The sequence below is a fragment of the Astatotilapia calliptera genome, chromosome 19 (assembly GCF_900246225.1).
Source record: "Astatotilapia calliptera chromosome 19, fAstCal1.2, whole genome shotgun sequence".
Classification (NCBI taxonomy): Eukaryota; Metazoa; Chordata; class Actinopteri; order Cichliformes; family Cichlidae; genus Astatotilapia; species Astatotilapia calliptera.
Window position 1 is genome coordinate 20,684,508 of NC_039320.1, and position 25,921 is coordinate 20,710,428.

At 43.5% G+C, this 25,921-nt stretch overlaps 1 protein-coding gene across 5 annotated transcripts in view; it reads right to left on the bottom strand.

The window, feature by feature from the left end:
• Positions 1-25,921, bottom strand: part of meis2a (Meis homeobox 2a) — a 79,981-nt gene that overhangs the window by 16,622 nt on the left and 37,438 nt on the right. For all 5 annotated transcript variants that reach the window (XM_026152674.1, XM_026152673.1, XM_026152675.1 and 2 more), the window contains exon 10: positions 9,249-9,325. In XM_026152674.1, coding sequence (XP_026008459.1) covers positions 9,249-9,325 — 77 coding nt within the window. The remainder of the gene's footprint in view (positions 1-9,248; positions 9,326-25,921) is intronic.

Genomic DNA, 25,921 nt, shown 5'->3' on the forward strand with positions numbered 1-25,921 from the left:
AGTCTGCCTACAGAGATGAGGTGGAGCGGTTGTCTTCATGGTGCAAGGATAACAACCTTCTCCTAAACACGAAAAAGACCAAAGAACTCATAATTGACTACAGAAGACACAAGACAGAAATCCAACCACTAATCATCAGCGACGACTATGTGGAGAGGGCGGCAGACTTCCGCTTCTTGGGAGTCAGCATAGAGGGAAACCTATCCTGGAGTGTGAATACCTCTGAGCTACTGAAAAAGACACAACAGAGACTGTACTTTCTGAGAGTGCTTAGGAAGAACAACATCACACAGAGACTGCTGGTATCTTTCTACAGAGCCTCCATCGAAAGCATACTAACGTACTGCATAGGCATATGGTACGCTAGCTGCACAGTGGCTCAGAGGAAAGCACTCCAGGGAGTAATCAACGCTGCCCAAAGGACAATCGGCTGCCCTCTCCTCAAACTGAAAGACCTACACAGTTCCCGCTGCCTCAAAAGAGCCCATAACATCATAAAGGACACCTCACACCCTGGACACTCCATGTTGGAACTGCTGCCTTCAGATAAACGGTATAGAACAACATACACAAGGACTAACAGACTCAAACACAGTTTCTACTCAATTGCAATATCATGTCTCAATGCTACTAAAAGTAGATGACTTTCATTGCCCCTGTTGTCATTTGTGCCCTTGATGTTGGAATGCTTTCAGACATGTTTTGTTGGATGCGCTAACAAATTGACTGAGTGATTGATTGTTTGAGTGATATATCAACTAGGTCGTATGTTGAGTGTCTGTATGGGGCCTTAGGCCTGGATTGCTTGGGTGTATTTACTGTATGAGAACACTGTATTTTATATGTATTTCTATCTTTTATATCATATCTATTATAGTTTTTAAGTATTTATCTTTCGTGATGTTGCACTGACCGGAGACATCTTTCAATTTCATTGTACTTGTGACAATGACAATAAAGAATATTCTATTCTATTCAATATAACAAAAGGATGATAAAGCAGGCATATCTTGGGTGCTTGACACCCTCTACTACCAGACTGACACCCCATTCCACCTCACGTGCTCACAGAGTCCCAATTGAAACATCATCACCAGTAATGGGAGGAATAAATATTCATAAGGGTGGGAATAGAGAAACCCAAGATTAGGGTAATATGCCTTTCATTGTTCTTTCCCTTTCCTTTTGCCAGCGCTTCCTCTATATCTCTGCATCTTGTTATGCATGTTATGGTGTTGGATAATCTTGGCTAATTCCTCAAGCTACCTCTGATAACTTCATCAAAGTGTGTCTGTTTGCTTGCAGAGAACGTGGCAGCATGCTACTCTGTTTATTTCTCACTTCTCCCAAATTGCAAATTAGCAGGTTTGATATGTGCAGGAGTTTGGGCCACACTCCAATTAAGATTGGATTGTTTTTGTGAAGAGGCCCTCCCTCTCTCCCCCTCCTGCTCTCCCTTCCCTTTTCTGCTTGGCACCAGGTCTACTGATATCTCATCCATAACAGGCCTGAACTGGGGCAGAGCATGGCTTAAACCAACAAAGGACTATATTGATTTATAGGGTCTCCCGTGATGGGCTTATTGGCCTACACCTCAAAGCCACAGAGGGCACAGGGCCATGAATCACAGCTTCAGAAAATACACAAGCGCACAACAGGTAAGAATATTACACTGCAGTGTTGCTAACAATGTGATTACAACTCTCTCCCGTTTTCTGTCCCGACCACATTTACTTTCATCACGTCTTAAAGGACGGAGTGGGTGGTAATTGGAGCTTATTTTGAATATGGCACCACAGAAACAAAGCAAAGACAGACGAACATGCCTATTTACATCGTGTTACCGTGCACCCAAACACAAGGACAGAGGGAATTGCAAATTGTGTAAGGAGGAGGTAAAGGAAAACAGAGAGTAACAGAAAGAGTGAGAGAATGAGCGTGCCTGGACAGAGAGAAAATACCTTGGTAAGGTTCAGGGAGTTTAAAGAGCTCAGCCAAAGAAGGAGCTCCTGTCCTCTCTGGCTCCAACACACACAAACACACACATACACGCACATATACCCTCAAGGCCATTCTGTTACACCTGGTCACCTTTATCCCTTTTAGCCCTCTACACCCCACCCCTGCTTTTGAATACACACACCAAAAACACATACATAACATCCATTCTCCTAATTCACATCACCACCAAGGCACACATAGCAGCACCCTGTGCCTAACACACAGCTCCGCTGGCTATCTCCCTCAGCAGATAAAACTAATTATTCCAAATCTACTCTGTCAGGTTGTCTGATCCTCTGGGGCCTCAGTTTAATTCTCTCTCTCCCTCTGTCTGTCTCTCTCCCTGTGTGTCATTGGTTCGCTCTCAGTCATAAGCCACAAAAAGACCAAGAATCTGCGCCAGATGACCTCCCAAGTAAAAACATAAACAGAGCGACTACCCATAAAAACACATATAGCATCACAACAGCTGAAGTTCATGACTTTCTTTGTGAAACCAGACTATTCAACATAACTGCCAAAATGTAAGTTCGATTTTTAAAAAAAAATGCACAACACAATAAAAATCGGGGATCGAGCCTTGCGCTCTGAGCAACTTTGAAAAATCACAATTATTGCATGACATCATCCAGCATACAATCCAAGGGACTTATGCACCTATTCAAATGCTTAGTCCCTCTGTTGGCACTTGATGTTGGCACCCATGTCAGGCTTTAGAGCTAAATAACAGGCCAATATGCCAGGCTTTCCAGCAGCACACCCTGAAAGCCTGTGGAGAAACTATTCGTCCCAATGAGCTCTAAAGGCAAATGGAAGCTCATAAACAGAGACTCGACTGTATAGACTTTGCATTTTATCTTTCAGCAGTTTCCCCCTTTTATGAGCCAGGGATCTCTATAACAGGAGGGAGAAAGGGAGGGATAAGCAGGATGAGAGGATGGCAGAAAGAGTGAGAGAGAGAAAGGATGACAGTAAGGATGCAAAGAAAGAAGATGATGGCAGAAAGAGAAGAAGAATAAGAATGAGGTAGAGGTTGGGAGAATGAGATAGAGGAGTGCTGGGGTCACAAATCTTGCTGCTATTCTAGTACGTGACATCTTCGCTCGTTTGCGGCTGCTCATTAACAAACAATACTGCTGTGAAATTGGTTTAATGACAAAGTAATAAAATTGCTATTCTGCTCACAGATGGCCTCAGGCGCAGGGAGATTCTAGCAGGCTTACTGTGGCTGCCCGTGTGCATTAAGCTGCTTGTTCATGAAAACAGCATCCTACACTTTCTTTCTCACTATCATCAACCCTTTTTTTCTTTTTAAGTTCTTTCTCTTCTTACAAATGAAATAAATTAACCTACTTTTCTGCCTTGTTTTCTCCTTGAATTCTCCCTCTCCCACACTCTCACCCTCTTTCTCTCTCTCTAGTGGATTCTTTTCCTCGCTCTTTCTCTCTCTCTTTCTCTCGATCTCTCCCCAGTTCTCACCCCTAGTACAGAAATTACCATCTTAAAATAAAAAAAGGGGGGCCTGCCCACGCAAACGCAGCTCGACTTCATTTCAAAAGCAGAGCCCTTGTTATTAAACGACCCACCAATAAAAACCAAGCCGTTGAGGAATAAAAGAGCCAAAAGGAGCAGAGAAGTACAAAGACCTCCCTCCTCCCATCTCTCTCTAATGCTTTCTCTGTAATGCCTCTTTTAGCTCTTTGCCGCTCTATCTTGCCTGGTCTGGCTTCGTTCTTCTTGCATGCCGTCTGCGCTTTGGAGAATCTTGAGCTTGCAATGGGAAAACAAGTTAAAGAAGGCATTCGTTTTCGTGCACGATCAGCCGACATTGCCAGTTTTTGTGAAAGTACCACCTGTTTTCCATAACTCATACAGAGGTGGGCACTGGGTTGCTTCATAGCCTCGTTGGGTGTCCATACCATGCTACGAGTCAGCGTGCCCCCAGTGCCTGATAAAAATGTTAGTGAGCCCTGTTAATCACAGTGAGAATTTCAGCAGGGCTAATGTACTCACATATACTGTGAGAGCACGGTGGCACACATTAGTGTCAGCTGTTTAAGACTCCCATGACTTAAACTGTGAGTAAAGCATGTGTCTAGATGGTGCAGTTAACAGATATTTGGATCTGTAACAACCGCTGAACAAAATGAAAAAGAAAATGAAACCTGCTACGAAAAAAGAGCCCGTTCTGTTCTAATCTTGCCAATAGTGAGAATATGTTTTTCTAAATGTGTTTCTTCCTCCAAAACAGATGAAACAGGATTATTATTACAGCATCAAGAAAGCAGCCAGATCAAATGAACTTAGCGGGTAGAGGGTGTTGGTAGGGGGGATGGCACTTGGGATCCGACAACAGAGTCAATTCTGCTAATTAACTGCCAATTAGCGGTCCCTAAATGAGAGGGATCATGATGCCTGTGTTGGCAGCACCCCGATAGTCTCTCTTTTTAGTTAGACACACATATACACTCATGCTTGCACACACAGATACACCAGAGAGACACACACACACACGCAGCCACAACCTCTCCACACTCTGGCTGTATATTTAGAAAGCCAGGGGCATGAGATGGCCACTGCTGGGAGTCCCTGGTTGCAGCCAAAAAAAGGCATGACATTTCCATCTGGGTCAAAGTTAGACAGATAACCAGCAACTTCAGTCAACTAGCCCACCAATGTTGTAGAAAAGAAGAGATAGAAAAGTAGGGAGTGGGCAGTGAGCAGAGTACGGGGTGGGGGTTGGGGGGACCTCAAAAGCCTCTGTGTGAGATTCATGAGACGTAAATACTTATAAAGAATGTGGAAAAACAGGCGGCTAGGCCAGTTTCATAACTTTATGTTACATTTGGAAAATATTAGTTATTATTTTGCATTTCATAATGGGCGTCGCTGCCAAACCAGAGAATCATAAAATCGTATAAAATCGTAAAAGGCAGTGTTCCTAAGTGTCTCTTTGGCCCGAGAAAGGGGGATGGAAAATGCTTTCTAAGTGGAGGAACAAATTTGCTTTTGCTTTTTCTCTTTCGTGTTTTCAGACACCACAAACAAATGTTAACATTTTGCACATGAACCTTCAGTGCAGCCACTTTGTATCGCCGCCGAGTGATTTAAAGTCTGTAAAATCTAGAGGTGATCCAGGATGAGTTGATCTGAATGGGAATGGGGAACCTGCTGTGAAGAGAGCTACAGATCAGTCAGTTTAGAGCCATCTAAATTCAGTTTATCTGCATGCTGTGCCACAGCAGAGCACAATCGGGGGTCATAATCGGGATTCTATATAGATAGGCTAAAGTTCAAAAGGCATATAATTGTAATGACTTTTGATTTTTTATTTGCTTATTTATTTAATGTATTTTTTATTTTATTTGTGGCATTCTTTCAAGATCCTGTTTCAGTCCTGTTTAGCTTATTTCCCCAGTGCACCTGCCTGCTCAGTTACTCGACATATGAATGACATTGGTCGCACAAAACGCAGTTTGCTGGCTTAGTCAGAGCACATCCTTCTGTTCTTAAAACAGAGTAATTAAACATATTATTGCTAATACAGTACATGTACAGTTATTTGTTGGCGACTGTTCAAGGTCAAAAAAAAAAAGAGAAAACAATCAGTGCACCACACTCCACACTGAACTGCCACAGAGATTGAGCCTATTTCATCTCCTCAGTGGGCACAGGCTGCTTGGCGCCGTTGTCTGGCGGATATCCTTCCCTTATCATGTGACCTGTGCTCCGACAGGGGGCAAAGGTTGGCTGCGATCCGCCTCTGTGTCTTAATAACTCACTCATTGTATTCCTTTCTGCCGCTAATTGGAGCCTCTCCTCACTGTGTGTGTGTTTGTGTGTCTGTGCATGTAGTCTCCCCTGGGCTGTAGAGAGGAGGCAGACAAGTAAAAATAGAGTGTGGCTTAGTGCCCTCTTTATTGTTATTAGTGGTCCAGTGGCACAGCAGTCAGTTATCATCGATGCCAACAAATGACATATTCGCTCTCTGATTTGTTCTGCACCCCCCCCCCCCCCCGACTGCAACCCAACAACCCCCCCCCCCCTCACTCAGCCATGGAAATGGCCAACTGGCTGCCTGCGAGATGAGGGAATAATGACGGGCCGATTTCCTTCCTTTTTTTAGATGCCATTTCTTTCAGTCATCTGTCATCGGCATCATCTCTCAGGCCCATGTAATAACCCTGTGTGTGTAGTTACATGCCGCCTGTGTGAGCGCGCGCGTACCCGTTGGTGCTGTGGTAAATAACGGCAGGACAGTCGGTGTGTGTGTGTGTGTTTATGGCAGAGAGCGAGGGCACATCGTGCTGGGTGTGATGCTGAGACATGAAAGGATTCGGTCAGGCTCCATTTAGTTCAGAATGATAGCAGGACACTGGGAGCTGCTGAGGAAGGCAAATTTGCCGCCAGACACTGTAAACTCTAAATGCTTCTTTAGCTTATGAACACCTGTCTGCCATTTCACCTACTTCGCTATCCCAGAATGCCATGTGTGACATGGCCCTCACCTTTTCCTGCAATCTTAAACAAATGCAATTACATATCAGACCACTCCCACGTTCTCTTAGCATGACGCCTGCTGTCTCAAATGTAAGCAGGGCAAACAAAACCCCACACTATCTAATGGTCAACTAATGGTGTCCTGACACACTGTATACTCATACACATCTCTGAAGTTCCCATTAGTAATAATGCACATACAAACACACCTTTGAACGCAGGGGAAACTATTAACAGGATAATCAAGTCTTTCCTCTCATAAGCTCAACACCAGAGCAATGAGATTGTGGACTTTAACCCTTTCCTTTGCCCTTATTAACATCAAACAGCTGTTGGCGTGTGGGCTACAAACAGGTGAGGCTGTTTTCTAATTATATATTCTCGAGTTAGACTCCGCCGGAGTATCAGAGTGTGGCGCTGAGACAAAAGGGTTTAAACCAGTTGAGTTTTGCTTTCTGCCTGCACAGGTGAGCTCCAGGTAAATGTAAAGCTAGGTGTCATTTGGAGGGGATGGTGCTGGGAGGTTTGATGGGGCAAAAGGGGAGAGAGTGAGATGCACTGTCTATTGACTATCACACAGTGCACCGTTGTGCCCTCGCTGGGCTGCGATTGTGCCGGCGGACAAAGCCCTGATTCAGCACATCCTTTCCCCGAGGGAGAGCTCTGGAAACCGAAGACGGCGGCCATCCCCTCCCTATTCCCCCCAATCATCCTTTGCTTCTTTTCCCCCCTGTCTGTCGCTATCTCTCTCTCTCTCCCTCTCTCTGGTCAGTAACATGGCAGTAACCATGCATCAAAGGGAATAACAGAACAATGCAAGGGACCAGCCAGGAATTTGAGGGGTTTTTTTTGAAACAGGAATTTCATATGGCTAAGTTCTGTCATATCTGGGGTGAATGATCTGAGCAGCCACTGGACCAAATATCAAAGAGAAAAACAAAAAGGTCAGACATTTAACTATAACTCGCTACCTAGCCTAGATAGTAAAAAGTGGAAAACTTCTGCACCTTCTTCTCACCTTTCCCTTACTGTAACATAGCCAGTAACGTGGCAGAGTCACCCAGGCCTCCCGACATCAGCCGGGATGCACCACAGATACACTAATGGACTCCAAGCCTCTTCAGTAACTGGTATGTATTTTATAAGAGGCCTGGTGTAAAGTTAATACAGCTCTGTGATCATCTGTGATTATGCATCTGTGTGCGTATGCTCAAGGATGTTACACAGTGCAAGATGCTTTCAGACCAAATGGATGGCTTGAATTTCATGGCCAATGAGAAGGCAGGGACTCGTCTCAGATCTATCTCTGTCTATGTCTCTGTCTATTTCTCTCTCCTCCCAGGTTAGCAGAGTATTTCTGCATTAATCACCATGACACAGGCAAGGCAACTCAATTTTCTGCTCCTGTAGGTAAGGTGCATGGCGTCCCGAAACGGTGGCACGAGGCATGAAACAGGCAAGCGGGGGCTAATCTTTGGTTACTAGTGTAATTGAAATGCTATCCACACTGTAGGGTGCATTAAAGTCTGATAACACCGGTTCCTGTGGCCAATTTAAGTAGCTTGACTTCCCCTGGCTAGAAGGGAATAAAGCAAAGGGTGAGAAAGAAGGGGAGAGAAAGAGAGAGGGAGCGAGCGAGAGAGAGAGAAACGAAGGAGACAGAGTATGTCAGATAGTGGGGGGGAGCACGAGGGAGGGGGCTGATAGATAAGGCCGACAAACCAGGCTAATTCTCCAGGCATGTTTCTCATTGTGATCCAGGAAAAATGAGAAAAAAATGAATCACAGAACCAAAAAATCAATTGACCCTCGGGTGGCTTGTCAGGCTGCGAGTCTGATAAACCTAAAAGCTTCGTTAATGTCAGCCTGCCTGTACCCAACAGATAGAGCACTTTGTAAATGAACCCGCTTTGATAAATATATTAAGGAAAGCTGTGAATAAAAGGCACAGACTTGTCATTTGTAAATAGAACCCCCGCTACATGGAATTAGAATGATAAAATGGGGTTCCATATAATTAAGTTTGTGTAAGACCTGAAATCCGTGCAAATACCTTCCCGGAATTTTGAAAGGAAGCTGTCAGTTCAATTAATCTGAACATCACCCTGAGAATGTACTGAACAAAATTAAGCTGCAGATAAAACCTGGGCTAGTATTTTGATAAGTAATTCCTGTATCATTTCTTTGCTTCTGTGATCATTTTATTTAATCCACCACCCCCAGTTATGTGCTAAGCCATCTACAAAGGCCCTGCTGGCCAGGCCACCAAAACCTTAATCCACCATATAGCTGGTGTAAAATGGGGAGGGGGTGGAAAGGCAGTTTTGCCTTTTGTGGGGGCACCAGTGGCGGTGGTAGGTATGGTTTTGGATGAAGGGGTGGGGTGGGTGTGGGGGCTGTAGGGGTAGCTTATGATCAGTGCCTGTCTCCCTTAAATATATCCCAGTGAATACATGTGCATCAAACCACAAAGACCACTGACTTAGCCGCGGAACACTTTACAGATAACACCGGAACATCCTGGTAGCTTACATATAATAATGTTACAAAGGTTGTCTGTGTGTATGTCTATGTGTGAACCTCTGCATGTGTCTGTGAGCGATGGGGAGGGATGTACATAAACGGTTTTCACACTTTAGGAGCATTAGCCGTCTTGGCTGATGGGGAGAGGGAGGCGAAGGCTTTTGAAAATAAAAGGCAGAGCGATGCTGGTGGTGGAGATAGGGCAAGCGGAAATCTTGACTCACCAGTTGTTTACTTGCAAGATGGTGAGGCCCGTGTCTTGGGCTAGCTGCTTCTTCTGCTCTTCAGAAGGGTATGGGTGCTGCAGGAGCAAGCAGAGAGAGAGAAACAAACACATACATGAGCCTCTTTGACATACAGATTAGCATAAATATCCATGCATGTAAGCACTCGTATAGCGAAGCGCTGGAAAACGAACACGTGCTTCGAGTCAAGTTCATGGCTGTTGCTTATTACTGTATCTATTCAATATGTTCCTGTGTTTGTTGCATTGTGTAACTTAAGACTGGACCTTCTCATGACCTCCACCCAATGCTGCCTCTTGCACATTATAGACATTCACACCATACACGTGTCCACACCCACGCATACATACACACACACACACACCTACACACACACACAAACACACACGCACAGTTTAGTGCAAAACCTGTAGGAGCTGGCCAAACAAGTTTGTTAACACTGTCACCAGTGATAACCCCCATTCTTTATCCCCACCCTGCCTACACAAAAACAACATATAGCACACCTCCAGAAAGAAAAGACACTTATGACCATACACACTTTGACAAACATGACTTTCCAGTAGGCCTAAGCCATATATTGTGGTGTCTGAGAATCCTTTTATAACATACCGGCACAGCAACAGATTGAGTGGGTGAAGATTTGTGGAGAATACATTTATCTTTCCTTGAATGTCTGACATGTATCCCGGTGGTGGCTCTTTCATAGAGAGCAGCTGAAAAGAGACTAATGCTAAAAGAAGAGAATGCTGTGAAATGTGCTCCACAGATATGCCAAGATTTTTACCTGAAAATGTAATTCTCCAACAAGGTCTGCAATGATACTATTTGTGTCAGGTCCAATCTAGAGAACATTGGCTGATATAAATGGCAGACCTTGGGCTGCCTTGCTCCCCCTGGGCCTGCTATGAAGCATGACAAAACAACAGTGATCGCTGGTGACAGATGTCTTTAAGGGCCAGATTAGGAGTCGGGGCGCACGCAAACGAAACAAATGAGACACTATGTGTTTCATTCAGCCGCTGTAAACAGAAAGCATGCATGCACACAAGCACGTGCAAACAGAAATGCAAATAGACAGATGAAAATTATTCATAGACCTGACACCTACAAATCAAAACACACACACACAAATCCTTTTTGAGGTGATGTTTATAACTCCCCCTCCCCCCAAAAAGAAAAATACCTTAAATCTTCAAAACTTTAATTTGATTGTTTCAGTTCCTTTCCGGGTATATGCTCATTGAGCACATTTCACAGCTGGCAATGTATGCCCAGCTCGTGTTAATTGAATTGAATTTTAACTTGAAATGATAGCAGTTGCTCAAGAAGCATTTTCTCATTTACCGCTGTAATAATTTATATGAGAAGTCATATCAGCAGAGAAGGAGATTCCTCCTTTCAGGTAGCCCTGCCTGTTTAAATGTAGTCTGTTTTAATTAAAGAAGGGATGAAAAAATGGTTTGAGGAATGTGCACAATTAATAACAAACAAGGCTGAGATTGGACAAATAATGACTCCCGGCTGCAGAGGGGGATTAATCTGATTTGTACTTGTGTACTTAGTCCCTTTTAATATGCTAAAATCATTAACAAAGGAAAGATGATAATGCTTGCATAGAAATACATTTTTTGATTGCCAGGTGTTGACATTTCCTTGGCTACCGGAGACAGAGTTGCCAAGGTATTGTGTGTGTGTATGCACATTTGTGTGTGTCTCTGTGTAAACATTTTCAAGAGAAGCCACAGGGTGCACAAGATACAAGCTCTATTTTATATATATATATATATATATATATATATATATATATATATATATACATATTATATATATATACTTTTTTTTAATCCATTTTTCCTTTTAAGTATACACTATATAAACCTCGAGTATGCAAATGCGCCTAAAAACCTACACAAGTAGAGAGCTGGCTAAAGATGATGTCGTATGGAAGTGTGGAGATAGGAGCAGCCTAAATTGGAAATGGGAGTGGGTCATTTACATTGTATTAAGGCTTCCTCAGCCTCTCAGCCCCAGACCCGGTCATCAATCGCCTACTGTCAGCCAGAGCGCGCTCTAGCCTGGTGATAAATACGCTGGCCAGCGGCACGGCTCGTCCAACAGCCACCACGTAATGAATGGTTTGAACAAACAAGAAAGATGTCTCATCAAGGAGAGTGGGGATGTTAAAGCCCCCCTCGCACACAAAACCCCTGAGTAAGGAGATTTACTCTGACCGCATAGACAAGAAAAAAAAAATCCTATTTCGTTCAGCTCATACCTCTTCCCCTCCTTACTTATACCTCCCTGTGTCAGATGATCACCCCCTGCAATCTTAATACTTGTAAGCATTCGCCCATAGGCACTGCTGAGCGTACACACAGAGAAACAAATCTAAACGCAAACAGACTGCAACATACAAACAGCATGAGTACATAATCAGTCTCTTCTCTTCATCTCTGCTCGGCATTCTTTGTCTTGCATTTGTTGCTGACCCTCCATGCCCGACATATGTGTGATTTTTTTATGAATTAGAATGCAAACCAGACCTGGCGACACACACACACACACACAAACATAAACACACAGACATAAGAAACAAGCTGACATGGTGGGCCTAGTGGTTACAAGTCTGGAGTAGCTGTGAAATTGGAGAATGGTTGATTGTTAACTGCCACAAAAAATACATACATACATATATACATATATATATATATATATATACATATATATATATATATACATATATATATATATATGTGTATATATGTATACATATATATATGTGTATATATGTATACATATATATATGTATACATACATATATATATATATATATATGTATACATACATATATATATATATATATATATGTATACATATATATATATATATGTATACATATATATATATATATGTATACATATATATATATATATATGTATACATGTATATATGTATACGTATACATACATATATGTATACATATGTATACATATATATATGTATACATATATGTATACATATATGTATACATATGTATATATATATATATATATATATATATATATATATATATATATATATATATATATATATATATATATATATATATGTGTATATGTATGTATACACATATACATATATATATATATATATATATATATATATATATATATATATATATATATATATATATATATATATATATGGCAAAATCTTGAATGCAAAGTGATTGGAAAAAAAAAAAGTCCAATGTGTATCTTCCTGGATATGTCCCTCTCTACCATCAGGGGACATATGACATGAGTATTTAATGGAAGGAACACAAACACAGTGGAAGATCAAAGATGGTATTGATAACCTCCCCACTGGCTTTGGAACCACTCAATATGTTCAGTTACAAACACCACAGCCAATATCCTTAAAAGAAGATTGACCACAAAATGTAAAGCAGTCTATAAATAATTAGAGGCAGACATGAGCAGTTTCAATTTGTTGTCCCGGCAGCGCGAGTCTCGGTTCGAAACAACCCCGTTAATTATTCTGAAACCTGTTAATGGAACAGGGCACATTATCCTGATGGGCACATGTTGTCTAGCTCCTGCAGTCTGACCTTAAAAAAAAAACCCCACTCAGACAAACATCAACACAAACACCGATGCATACGCAGGTGGACCAAATTCTGTCTTTTCCTAAGAATTGAGCTGTGCTTGTACTTCTGTGTGTGTGTGTGTGTGTGTGTGTGTGTGTGTGTGTGTGTGTGTGTGTGTGTGTGTGTGTGTGTGTGTGTGTGTGTGTGTGTGTGTGTGACCGACTGCTGGCTAAATTACAGGGTTTGATGTGCTCTGTGCTCTCTGATAGTGCTGGATGTAATGGCCCCTGTGGTTGCTGAACATTACAAGCTGAGGTAGCTCTAGCATCTGCTGCGTACGGTCCTTGACCCCACCCTCACCCCCACCACCACCACCCGCCTGAATCCAGCTTAGCAGCTTGGCATTTCATTGTATGCAATAACCACATCTACCGCTGGACCCGTCTTAACTTGACACCACACCTTTTGCACACCTATCTACTCATCCAACATCCAGTTTGTCATATATCACTTTTGTGCTCTCCTGACACCTATATGCACCCATCATCAAATCCCGTGGCCCGGTCATTATCCCGGCTGTTCCGTACAACCCCCACCACTTTTCCTGCTCTGCGGCTTTCACTCTTCCCCCTGAACCTGCAGCTCCTTGCATGAGCTGCAGTTGGACCCCATTGATGAATTACATCATCAGTGTGTGACATGAGTTATAGAGGCAGGTCACAAGGTTACAGTGGCTTGCAAACCAATTCCATGCTAATGACTCACAGGAAATCAAAGGCCATTGGCTGTTTACCCTCAGTGCAATGACAACACAAAGAATATACTCGGGATCAATGGGGTGATTTAGCTTAACCTCTTTTTGATTTTCATGGTAACTTTAATTAATTTTTTAAAAAAAGCATTTGCTACACAGATACAGAACTTTTTCATGTGTTGGAGCCACTGGTGGACTTTATTGTGACTCTTCTGTATCTAAATTTACGGAAATATTACATCTCAATATTTCCTTTCATATACGCCTTCCACACACTGATTGGAATCATATTTGTTTTTAATCAAAGTGACTGGAGGATGATAATAATATTCACTGTCAGAAATAAACGCAATCAAATATAGGAATGACATTTTAATATGGATTTGGCATTGAGCTGGGGTAAGATTGGCACATTTTAAATATCAAGTTGGCGCTGTTAATAATGTTACAATTGGCTTCTTTGACAAATGACAATGAGATTGAATGCATATCAGCATTACTGAGAGATCAAACAGATATGACAAATAAATCCAGTTGGAGTTTTTGAATCCTCGCGAGTGTTTACTATGCACACAGCCTACCTAATGGTTGGCTTTTTAGTCGCAGGTTTCTGACAGGTTTTGTGATTTATATTGAAGAATACAGTTAATTACGTCCATCTGTAGACATCAAATGGACGGGCACATGACAATTAAAAAGAGAAGTGCGTTCTATTTCTGAGAAATCAACTTTTCAAATTTGTCTGAATAAATGCAAAAAAAATTATTTGTGGTTGAATTTGGTAATAGTGAGTAGAAATTTGCAAGAAATTTGCAATTGGTAAATAATCCAGCTTTACTGTTTAAAAGATCAGTTTATTTATGTAACTGATTCTAAATAACTGTGATGTTTTTAATGGACTCTGAAGTAAGAATAGCAAACTTGGGTATACATATGTGGGACTTTTGAAAGTTAAAAAAATGCTGTTGTCCTTCCCTACGTTCAAGCTCATCTCCAACTTTCTCTACTCTGTTCTCTCTTTCTCCCTGTTTTTGTGTGATTTGAGGGAAATGGAGGTGGGAGGCAGTTGAGGGTTATTTGGGTGTTTGCTTTATTTCACTGGGAACTACACTGCTTCCTGACAACAGTCTGAAAACAGGCAAGAATGCCACATGACTCAATGACTCAACCCTGCTGGTTTCCCTTTCTCTCTCGCTCTTGCTCTCACTCGACTACACACACAGGGATACTGCCAGCTTATAAACAGAACTCACATGACGCCAAACAACAAACCGCACGCACTGCATGCCAACCTCTGATAACAGCAAATAAAAGTACATCCATATCTACACCTCATACGATCTGCATTCAGAACATACCACTACACTTGTCTTGCTCTCGCTGCAAACTCCAAAGCTTCCACAGTAAGTATAAGGGCTCTCAGTGGACTGCCCTCTGACAGTAAAACAGTGATGATTGCAAATACAAGGTGGACTGGTGAGGCCTGCGGCATCTATTATAGAGCAAAAGGGCCCCCAGTCTGTCTGTCTGACTCTCTGACTGGCTGGCTGGTTGGCAGTGTATCAGTACTACTACTGCTGTTGCTGCCACGGCCCCCCACAACAATCGCTGGCTGGGCTCCTGAAGCCAGCTCCTGGACCTCTGCCAGCAGCCTGTTTGCTCTACACCATTAATTTATGTTCACTGGAGACAGTGCAAGGTTGTAGAGAAGCTCTACGGCATAACTGCCCCGTTTGCCTGCCAAGCTCCAGCAAGAGTAAGAGCGGAATGAATGGAAGAGAGGGTGAGGAAATAACCCTGGAGGATGTGAAAGATATAGGCATCTGATTGTACCAAGCTCCATGAGGCTAAATAGCAATCACTCCCACACAATCCCAATGCACCTCCAGACTTAGCGATCGACCAACAAAAAGACTGCGATGTTTTAGGGTAACACCTCCAAATTCTATCATGCATAATGAAATGAAAGATATCATTTTATCCAATAGAGGAGATAAAAATGTTTTTAAAAAATAAATAAAAAAAACCCCTGCTCATTATGTACACAGAAATCAAAATGAAACTCCCAGATGAGTTTCTGTTGAGCTCAACCACAAATCTATTAGTCGTTGCCAACAGTTATATCTACAAACTGCATGTGTGCTGTGTTGCAGACCCCGGTCCACTTGTGGCCGGGAGACATAACACAGAAATGCGCCTGTCTAATCGTCAGATTGAGATCATGGCTTATTTTTTCACCGCATGGCTGCCCCTGTGCTTTCAAGAGGAGGAATGCGATCCTTCCATCCTTGCAGTGTGGGCCCTGGTTTTCTATCTCTCTCTTGTTTCCTTCAATCTCTCCTTCTCCCACTGTACTCTATAGGTCCCAACAGCAATACTTCTCTTGCTATACTCACTAACCCCTTTGCCCTCATCTCGTACCCTCTTTAGTTCACCTCATCGCTTCTCCTTTCCTCTCATCTCGTCTCGTCCCCCTTTTTCAAAGTTTCCGCTCAAGCTTTAAGCCAGGTCCTAGAGGGCAGGAATTTGGCCTGGTTTTTCAGTCCAGGCTGCTGGCTTTGTTGTGGTAACTGCCTGCTCAGGGGCACCCAGCTCTGTTCTGCTCTCCTTTCTAGCTTGCATGATGTCAACACACAGCCACGCTCACTACTTGCTCTCAAGAAATCTTTAAAACATGTTCTTGCAATGACTACAGCCGAGCCAAAGGATCATCCTACAGAGGGATTTGTTCCTATTAAAACTTTATTGGTATACATTTTCCAACCTTTGGTGGATTTTAAAAAAAATAATTCTTAGTAATGACTCTCCTGTTCCATTTTGTGCTATGATGTTGCTTGTTAAATTGTGAAATGACTGGTGTTTTGCCTTTGCACGGTACTTTTCAAACCTATGAAGAGATCATTAGAGGTTTGCTGGGTTGGTCATAGCAGTCGATCCAGTCACTTTGCCTGCATGAGACAGCTCAATATTCGCACCACGCGTTATTGTTGCCAGTCACAAAGTCATGGCAACGTGAATCTCTGAATAAACATCGGCACTGGTTTAGTAACACGCAGTGTGCACATGCTACAAAGGAAGCAGTCGTTTTCTGGGGCTGAAACATGACATTTTTTTTAGAAGCTATGAGCAACTGATTTAAAAAGTAATTTGTAATCAATTAAAAATACATTGTATCAAAGTACATTTGAGACGAATGTATACTACAGGAATACAGAGTGTTGGAAACCATCCCATAGAAATGTCAGGAAAACAGGGGCTGGTGTCAAGACAGTAAAGCACTTACAACTAAGAGCTTGTTGGAAAAAGTACTTAATATTAACATACAGAGTCGCTCTACGTTTACCCTCTTACTCTATTATGTTCCTTACACTTTGTTTAACTTCCTAAGTCAAAGTAAAGTGGGGCTGATCTTCAATTGAAATAGAAACAGATTCATTTGGTAAGATGGACAGATTGAGCTACAGAAAAAAGGGGGGGGGGGGTGTTCGCTCTTCAAATAGAAGCTTCTGAGAGTTTCCACTTGACGGATCTCCCTTTCACTGTGAATTAACTTAATGAGAATAAGTATTCAAATACACATCCAGCACCTCCTTTAGCTCTATCCCTCTCTCTTTCTACTCTCTCCCTCTGTTTCTTTAAGACTCCACATTCTCAAGAGAAAGGCCAATGCGTTCTAATAGTAAGCCTCAGGACACAACAACGAGAGCACAACCACTTACAGAGGACAAACAAGAAACCCCCAGGGCCCACTGTGGAATGTCAAGCCAATTTGGAAGATATCATAGGACATTTGTAATGTCAATTTTTGTTTTCAGGTCAAGAATCAAAGGCAAACACGGTTGGTAACATTTGTCCATTACATTGCAGTCAGAAACAACCCCTCCCCTACCAAAAAACAGCTGCGGGGGACACTTCCTGTTTGCTAATGATGCTAAATGTGTTCAAGTCAACCATGTCAAATTTTCTCCCCCTCCAAATGGACAGCTGGGGTGGAAAGAAACATTTTATCTCTTTTCCTTCTCTGCCTCCCTTTTTCTCTACCCTCTGCCAGTAAAAGAAGGTCCATGGCAGGAAGACACTTCAGATCACATCTCTGTCAGTGAGCCGGACGAACATAGCCGCTAGTAAGCATAGGTGCATTCATCTGAGATCACAAGTACTTCCAGGGAACAAAGTCAGCCAAGCCCTGATCAGTCACCACCCTGCCCCTACCTGTTGTGTCTGTTCTCTTTTACTGACTACAATTTTTGCCTTTCAGAAATGCAAGTCTTCTGAGCTCCCCTTTCATCTAGGAGTGTATGAGTCAAGGAGATATCTCCTGTCATTGCTCAACACCCAGGGGCGGCTGGCTGCATGGGGCTGTGTGGACTGACAAATGCCCTCAGGATCTTTCACTTTCTTAATGTTTCTCAAAGGAGGGTCGGCATGTGACAGGAGTTAAAATGCCTTTATGAAGTGCTGCCAAGAGGAGAAGAGAAGAGAAGAGAAGAGAAGAGAAGAGAAGAGAAGAGAAGAGAAGAGAAGAGAAGAGAAGAGAAGAGAAGAGAAGAGAAGAGAAGAGAAGAGAAGAGGCTTGTGTTGCTTTTAGTCTGGTCAATAGCAGCCAATCTTTAGGTGCATTCTTCCATCCCATTTTCTCCCTGCTTGTAGTGCTCTTAGGCTCAATCCTGCCCGCAGGCCGAGGTGACCTTTGCCCTGGCTGGCCTGCCTAGCTACAGCCCTCTCGTTTGTTAGCCGCTTTATCCACTGACAAAGCAGGCAGGAAGTTGGCAGCCACCCAGCAGCCCCATGGGAGGATGACCATCAGCTAGCTCAGCTTACTGCTTATTACAGGATGCTGGGGAGCATGTGTGTCTGTGTGTGTGTTGGCATATGTGTTTGTCCTTATGCTTATGTCTTATGCATTTATTGCATGTTTGCATGCATGCATGTTTAGAAATGTGCATATGCAGACATGTTTAACTGAAGGTTTTTGTGCAGGAAATTCTTCCATAGAATAGGTCATGTCTCCAGGTTAACCAGATCAGCTATACATGTTTGCAACAATCAGGCAACCTTCCAGTCGCTGGACTCAGGGGACCCCAGCACACTTTCTCTCTCCCTCTCTCCACTCTTTCTTTCCTCACCCTCCTCCTCTCTGCAGCCTGCTCATCAGAGCGCTCAGAACAGCTCACTAAAACATTATATCATAAGACACTCTAGTTTCACTCTCGCCACTCCATAAAAGTCAGGTAATTCATACTTCATTTATATACCTTCCCATTAATAAAGCTGATGAACTTTTACTCCTTAAATCTAATGGGCCATTTTAGCACGACTGCCAGCGCTTGCCGTTTTCTCTTTCCTTTTCCGTCTGCCTCTTCTCTCCCTTCTATTCTATTAGTACTTTGAAGAAGGATAATCCGCAGGCACTCAGGCACTGCACACGTACAGTGGTATGTGGCTGAGGATGCAAAGAGAAGGCTTAGGAAATTTTGAGACTTTTCACTGACCTCTGTCACAGACAAGCAGTGGCACATACCATCCATGCGGTTGTTTTGTTTTTTTCTTTTCACTGTTTTCCCCTACCTCTCTCTATCTGGGCACAACAGAAGGTCACTGACCTGCAGGCCTGATGCAAGGCATCATGGCTCCTCAGCTCTGAGGCTGTTGACAAGCGACTGTGTTCTTTTCAACAACTCGTTGAACCCCCCTCCCAACCCCACCTCCCTTCTCAGGAATGTAACACAACCGCTCACTGAGGTAACCCAAGCCCCTCCCCTCTCCCATCCTTCATTTGCGGAAAGAGAGAGAGAGAGACAGAGACAGAGAGTGAGACCGAGACCAACTGGGGGTGTTAGACAGCTGTCCCCCATCTCCCCATCTAACTCTTGCTCACTCTCTATTTCTCTTCCTCTCTTTAGATTTGCTTCTAGCCCACTGCCTGTGGAATAATTAATGATGCAATTGAGCTGAGGAGAGGACTCTGACCAGCAGGGGCCATTCCTGAATGCCCGGGTAGCCGTTTTATGGAGGACCGGAAAATAGAAACAGAGAAAGACATGAAGAGACAGATAGGCAGAGGAAGAGAAGGATATAAAACAGTCCAACAGCGAGAGGAAGAGATTGTTAATAGTCTGTTCCTCAACGGTCTTCTTCCCTGTTTTCGTCCCCTCTAGTCTAATCCTACATCCCCATCCCCCTCTTCTCTCTTCCATCCTCATGGCGGGATTGGGGGGCCTGACCTGTCTGGTGATTGATGGTAATGTCTCAGGAAGTCATTTTCCCCGACAGCACCCCGCCGCCTTTCAACAGGCCTGGTGCAGAGGTGAGCCCATCACATAGACGCTGTTAACTCTTTCCTCACTCACTGGCCCAATCTTTCATACTGATCTACTTCACACCCTCATCTCTGCACCACCTTCTACCAACCCCAACCCAAAGACTTCAAGTTCTAAGACCATGGCAAGGATGAGAATGGGATCAGTGAAAACAAGTCATCTTGACATAAAAGCCACACAGGCCATCTTGAAGTGGATCTGCCAGGCAGCCCCTAATTCAGGTTGCTGGGGATAGATCCCCACGATTCCATTACTGTCAGTGCTTACCACCTCCATTATGGCAATTAGGACATGGCTCTAACACTAGGAATGCTTTGCTATCTTCTGGAATTGCAAACATCTGCCATGTCTCCGCTCCATGTGTCGGAGTGGAGTTGTCGTTTCTTAAACACACATCTTTTTACAGTCACACTCTCCCCTCTTTTTTCCCTCTTGTTTCTTCAACACTGCTCTCCACATTTATTTTCTTAATTCGACTCAAACTGTGCCTTAAAGAGATCCTTCTCTGTTTGAGTCCAAATAACCTAAAATGATCCGTGAAGAGACTTGCGGTTCCTGATTTCAATAGGCTTCATTAGTTTTTAATATCTAGCCAAGAAAAGGAGGGGAAAATGGCATGGAGATAATCAATGGAAAGGGGCTGGTACCCTATTAATCTCCCCCAAAGGATTGTGGGTTAATACACGCTCTTGCATAGGCAAACATGGCTGTGTGGTGAACACATCTGTCTGCCTGGATGGGTTACTTAATGAAACAGCCAGCGTTTGGCTGCTGAGATGGATGTCATTCCCTCAGTGAAAAATGAGTTCTCTCTCCTACTATGCTGAGGCAGAGCCACACATGATAGGACTCCATTCAATTCACTAGAGACCTAACTGTGCCCCTGTGTGAGAGCAGCTTGTCGGGCTGGACAGGCAACGCATGGGCACTCGAGCAAGTCTTCATGGAGATCATATCAGGGAATCCTAATTTGAACAAGACTCAGAGTGATCTGGGAATGAGAGAAGTCACGGAAAGACTAGATGAATGGTATTACAGTAGGAAGATAAAGAAGAACAAGAAAGAGGGGAGATGAAGGTTGAACCACCTGGGCTAGATAAGCAGGCTCAATGTGTGTGTGTATTCTAGATTGTAAGTATGCCTGTGTGCATGCATCTGCCAGTATACGAGTGCATGTCTGTTTGTGCATGTATCAGTGCGCATTCTGACAGTGTTGGAGGTGACCCCTGGTCAGGGAGTCCTGTAACAGGAGCTCACCTCCGGTTCTCCGAGCTCTCCTCTCAGTGTGCTAAACAGCCACCTGAAGACAGGATTAGCTATTGTGACCCAGCCCCAGAGGTAACTGAGATACACCTCCGGGGACAGACATGAAACGCACACTGTCACGTGTTGCAGAGACGCAGCCAGGTGGGTAGAGACTGACACAGACGAAAACAGCCGTTTAAAAAAAAAGCTGTAAAAGGGAGACAAGATAGGACAGGTGGTGGGAGGGATTGTAGATGCAAACAGGACGCTTATAAGAGGATGATTGCAAGCAGGATACAGTGTAACGTAAAGCAAGTTAGGGTGAAGGTGTCAGTGGTGTTTGCTGTTGTGTAAAGACAACAAAGCTTCAGAGCATAAGAGGATTGGGCAGCCTAACTTACTGCCTTCGGGTAGCTGAGATTTGTGCCTCTGTGGAAATTGATGCCTGTCAGCCTATCTATGACTCAACTCTGACAATATGCATGCATGTGTGTTTCTGTGTGCATGTAAAAGTGTGCATGCTGTGCTATGACAAATGAGCGGTGCCTAATTTGTGACTGATTATGCAGGCTGCGGGTGCCCTAAACCTCTTTGAACTTGTAATTGCCCCTGGTTTCAGTAATGAACATTAAGGAGGATTCAGAAATGTGTGGCTAATTACACATTTGCCCCCTCCACACACGCACACACACTTGCACTCTTTTACATTTCTTCATCCTATTGCTGGAGAAGAAAGAGGAAAAGGAGGAGTTGGAGAAGGAGCATGAGAGCCAAGGAGGAGGTGCTGGTTTGGGAGGCATATACTCCTGTTGTTACCCTCTTTATCTAAATAATTGTACAAGCGGGTTTATTGGCTTTAGAGAGGTGCTTTGTGTGTCAGTTGGTGCAGCCCTGGGGATGTAGGGGACTGGCTTTCCCCAAGATCAATATTAAGAGAGATTCACATCTGGAGCCAAGGCCTGTTCTGCTTAGATTTGGATTTATATATTTGGGGGGTTTTTTTCCTATGTGATTTTTCATTGGTTCTCTTCTTCCTCTATCCATCTGCTTTTTCTTATCAGTGTGTGATAAAGCCTACTTTTGATAGAGAGACTGTTATCTATCACACATGCTCATTTGCTCAGCCTTACATGATCTTGGAGGGACTTGGCTACAGAGAAATCCAGAGTTCTGGAGTGAACTACATCTGCTCTGTGTGGAGAGCAGACACAACACATGGCTCGGTATAAGCGCTGAGCAGAAATGCTTGAGCAATGAAGCATTCTGGGTAAATGGTTGCAGTGCAGGGAAGGTCTACTGTGGCTAGTGGAGGGGGAAGAGTCGGGGAAAGGAGCAACAAATTGACCTGCTCAGCCTGGGTCTTTGATGTGGACTGAGCTCTCTCTTAAAAAAAAAAAAACAGTCCATATGTTCAGAGAGGGAATAGAGATAGGATATCAATGGGGGAAAATGAAAAGGTGAGGAAGTGGGGGGAAGAGGTGAGAACAAGAGGCATGGCTCCCAGTTATAAGGACCCCACTGTGCAGGAATCCCACTGCCTACCCCTGGACTAAGAGCCGGGCAAAACAAAAGCATGCATTTGAGAAGAGTTGGACGGGAGGGGAGAAAAATCACACAAAATGGCAGGAGTGGGATTTGGTGCAGCTAGGCTCCCATGACAAACCAAACAGTGAAACTCATAGTCTGTTTTTGATTTATACTCCGTGCCTCCATCCATCTCTCTTTCCTTGCCTCCCTCCCATTTTTTAGCCCGGCTTGCCATTTCCATGCCTGTGCTGCTCCTTTTCCCTTTTGCATTTTCTCCTCTTGGTGTGAGATGAATATCAAAGCAATAGTGGGGCAGCTTGGAGGCCTGCAGCAGAATCTCATTGGCCTCCATGGTCCCCAGCAAGCAGCCGCCACTGCTCTAACAGCTCTTGCCACAACCCTGCAATCAACCGCGGGGGCAATGAGACCAGCCTCCCGGGTGGATATTCTGGAAGGGTAAGGGGTAATTTAAGGGAACTAGTTTTAAGACGTCAAACCAAAATCCTCTTATATATTTTGTTTTGAATAAGATAACCCGAAAAGTGTCAAAGGGAGGAAAATCCTACACAATCAGCTCCGACCATCTTAATAACCTTGTTTTTTAACCAGGGGCATGTTCACTATCGCAGACGCTGGGCTCCCTCACTGCATATGATGTCATTCTGTCCCATGTCCCGCTGAGCTGGCTCAGCCAGGTCCTAGCTTGGATCAGTGTTATTACTACATAAGAAATGGACAGCAGTGCTGAAGGCAGGGAAACGTTACTGAACTGGGGTCAATTCTCAGTGGAGCACACAGACGTAAAGAAGCATCCTCCTTTCTCTGCACGTGTGTTCTTGGAAGTCTCTCAACTGTTGTGAGCTGTAAGTTTATAAATCTGAGCAGCCTTGACAGGCTGAGTTCTGTTTGTAGTCTGCTGTGGTCAGGGCATGTGCAGTCACCTCCACAGGGGCCAGTCAAAGTCATGCTGTGCTGGAGCTCTTCGCCCGGGACACCTTATTTAAAACCATTATTTAAAGAAATGCATATAATATCACCTTTCGTGAAACGTGTTATTATTACTATTATTATTTTATTTTTGCTGGAGGATAATTTGTAGGTTGCTCTCTCTTTTTTCTTTTGCAAACACCGTGGAATTTCACGCAACTTAATCACCTCCATGCAGTGGGAATGTACCGTAAACAGTCCCTCAGCGAAAGCACTCATTTCTGCTACTTCATTAAACAACCTGCATTAAGATGCAAGCAGCAGGAGTGAAAATTAACTGGAAGGGATGGAAATGAGAGGAAAAACGGAGGAGGAGAAGTGGTGTGTTTGTGCAGGTATCCCAGCGTTAAAAGATACACAATATAATATGATGCTCATTTTGAGAATAAGCAAGCTATGGGATTAAGAGGGGGGAAAAAAAACTACAAAAAAACATGCCAACAATTTTTTTCAGCGTATAGTGAACGCGAGGCTAATGTGCCACGCTTTATATGTCAGTAGATTCCAAGTGGGGTTAGTTGGCTTTGAAGTGGAACTGTGACAGATCTGGATTAGAGGGCAAAGTGTAAAGGTCTGATGTTGGAGCATGAAACGAATTAGGGTTTATTACATTCTAATACAGCACTAAATCTCTAGAAACACCTACCATTTATGCCAAAGCACTGTAAACAAAGCTTTTGTCAGTCATAAGAGCTGTGACACACTAGCATTTGAAAACAATGCCATAGTTGCTCTGCAATGAAAACAAAAACTTGATTTATTTTACTCATTTACTCATTCTGTTTTCTTCTTTGCAGATTAACATTCTTGAGTAAAATAAGCCTAATTTCTCTGTGAGGGTCTGCCACTGCTGCGTTAGGCCCTCTGTGGTGTACTGGCTGGGGAAGAACAGATGGCAGACTGAGGTGGCTTGTGTCTGTTTTCCAGGGTCGCTGAGCAGCCAGCATTAGAACACAGAGGCTAGACAATAGCTAGGCACCAAACCTCGAACCCCCCCCCCCCCCCAAAGGTCTCTTCCACACTCATTATCAATGACTTTCAATTACCGGTACCCCTGTGCCAAACATCACCAAACTATCCTGTCATATTGTCACTAACATCTGTTTTGCAAACACACAGGGAGCAGTGGGTCTTGTCACAAAAGTAACCATGTGATGACTCTTTTTCCTGCGTTTTCCACTGATGATCACACATTCGGGCAGTGGCAGTGAACCAAATTGTCGCCCGGGTTGCTACGGGTGACTGGAGGACTGACTTTTGAGCTCCTGAGGCAAACAAGCACATGACAGATTAGTGTGTGGGCCTCCTCCAGGCGTCCACCTCTGTGACCCTTAGGAGTCCCCTCCTTACACCCCCTGCTCTTACCCCTAAAGCCAACCCCTGCCTCTCCTTTGTTCATCCAAACTATCAACAACCTAGAGAGATGGACAAGCAAACAGATTTTTATGTTTTGCAGTCAACAAAAAGAGGCTAAAGTTACTTTGAATAATATTTTCAACGTAAAACTTTTTTGTCTGATCTATTATCAAACACAATTATTATTTTTTTTATTGAACCGCTCAGTTAAATGAAATTATAGGTAAGTCGACTATTTGTTTATTGAAAAAAAAGTATTGTGCCATGTGTATGGGAAAGAAAAAGTAGGCACCAACAAATATGGAATAAATAGCTTTTGGCAGTTCGATGTAAAAGGAGGAAGGGCTATTTCAAACTGTTTGCAGATGTGTGTCTGCACCAGCTAAATGCTGCTTGTACTGGAACAACACACAAGGATTAGAAGGACTAGAGGAGCTTAAACAAAACTGGGGATACTACAGGGCTGACTGTTTAGTCTACTCAAACAACATGTCCTCTCTTTTTGAGGAATGGACTTGTACACTTGTTTATCGTATGGAACAAACATCCGTTGCCAGGTTTGGCCGTGCCTGCATCCATGTCTTGTGAATGACCCTAGCCGACTCTTTTATGTGCGTCTATAAAGGGTGGCAGAGAGAGCAGCTCCCATAGGAGGGCTCGACCTGACGATGACACCCTGTCGTCATGGAGACTAATGCTATGTTGGGCTTGGATCGGGAGTGTGCGCATGTGTGGGTGGGGCAGGGGGGATAGCTACTGTCACTAGTGTACCTAATGATGTTTTCAGCACAATGCTCTTAACTCTAAGACGCTCCTCGCTCTGGTGAACACCTGTGTTATCTGCACTGGTATCTTTACTGTTCTCGTAGGT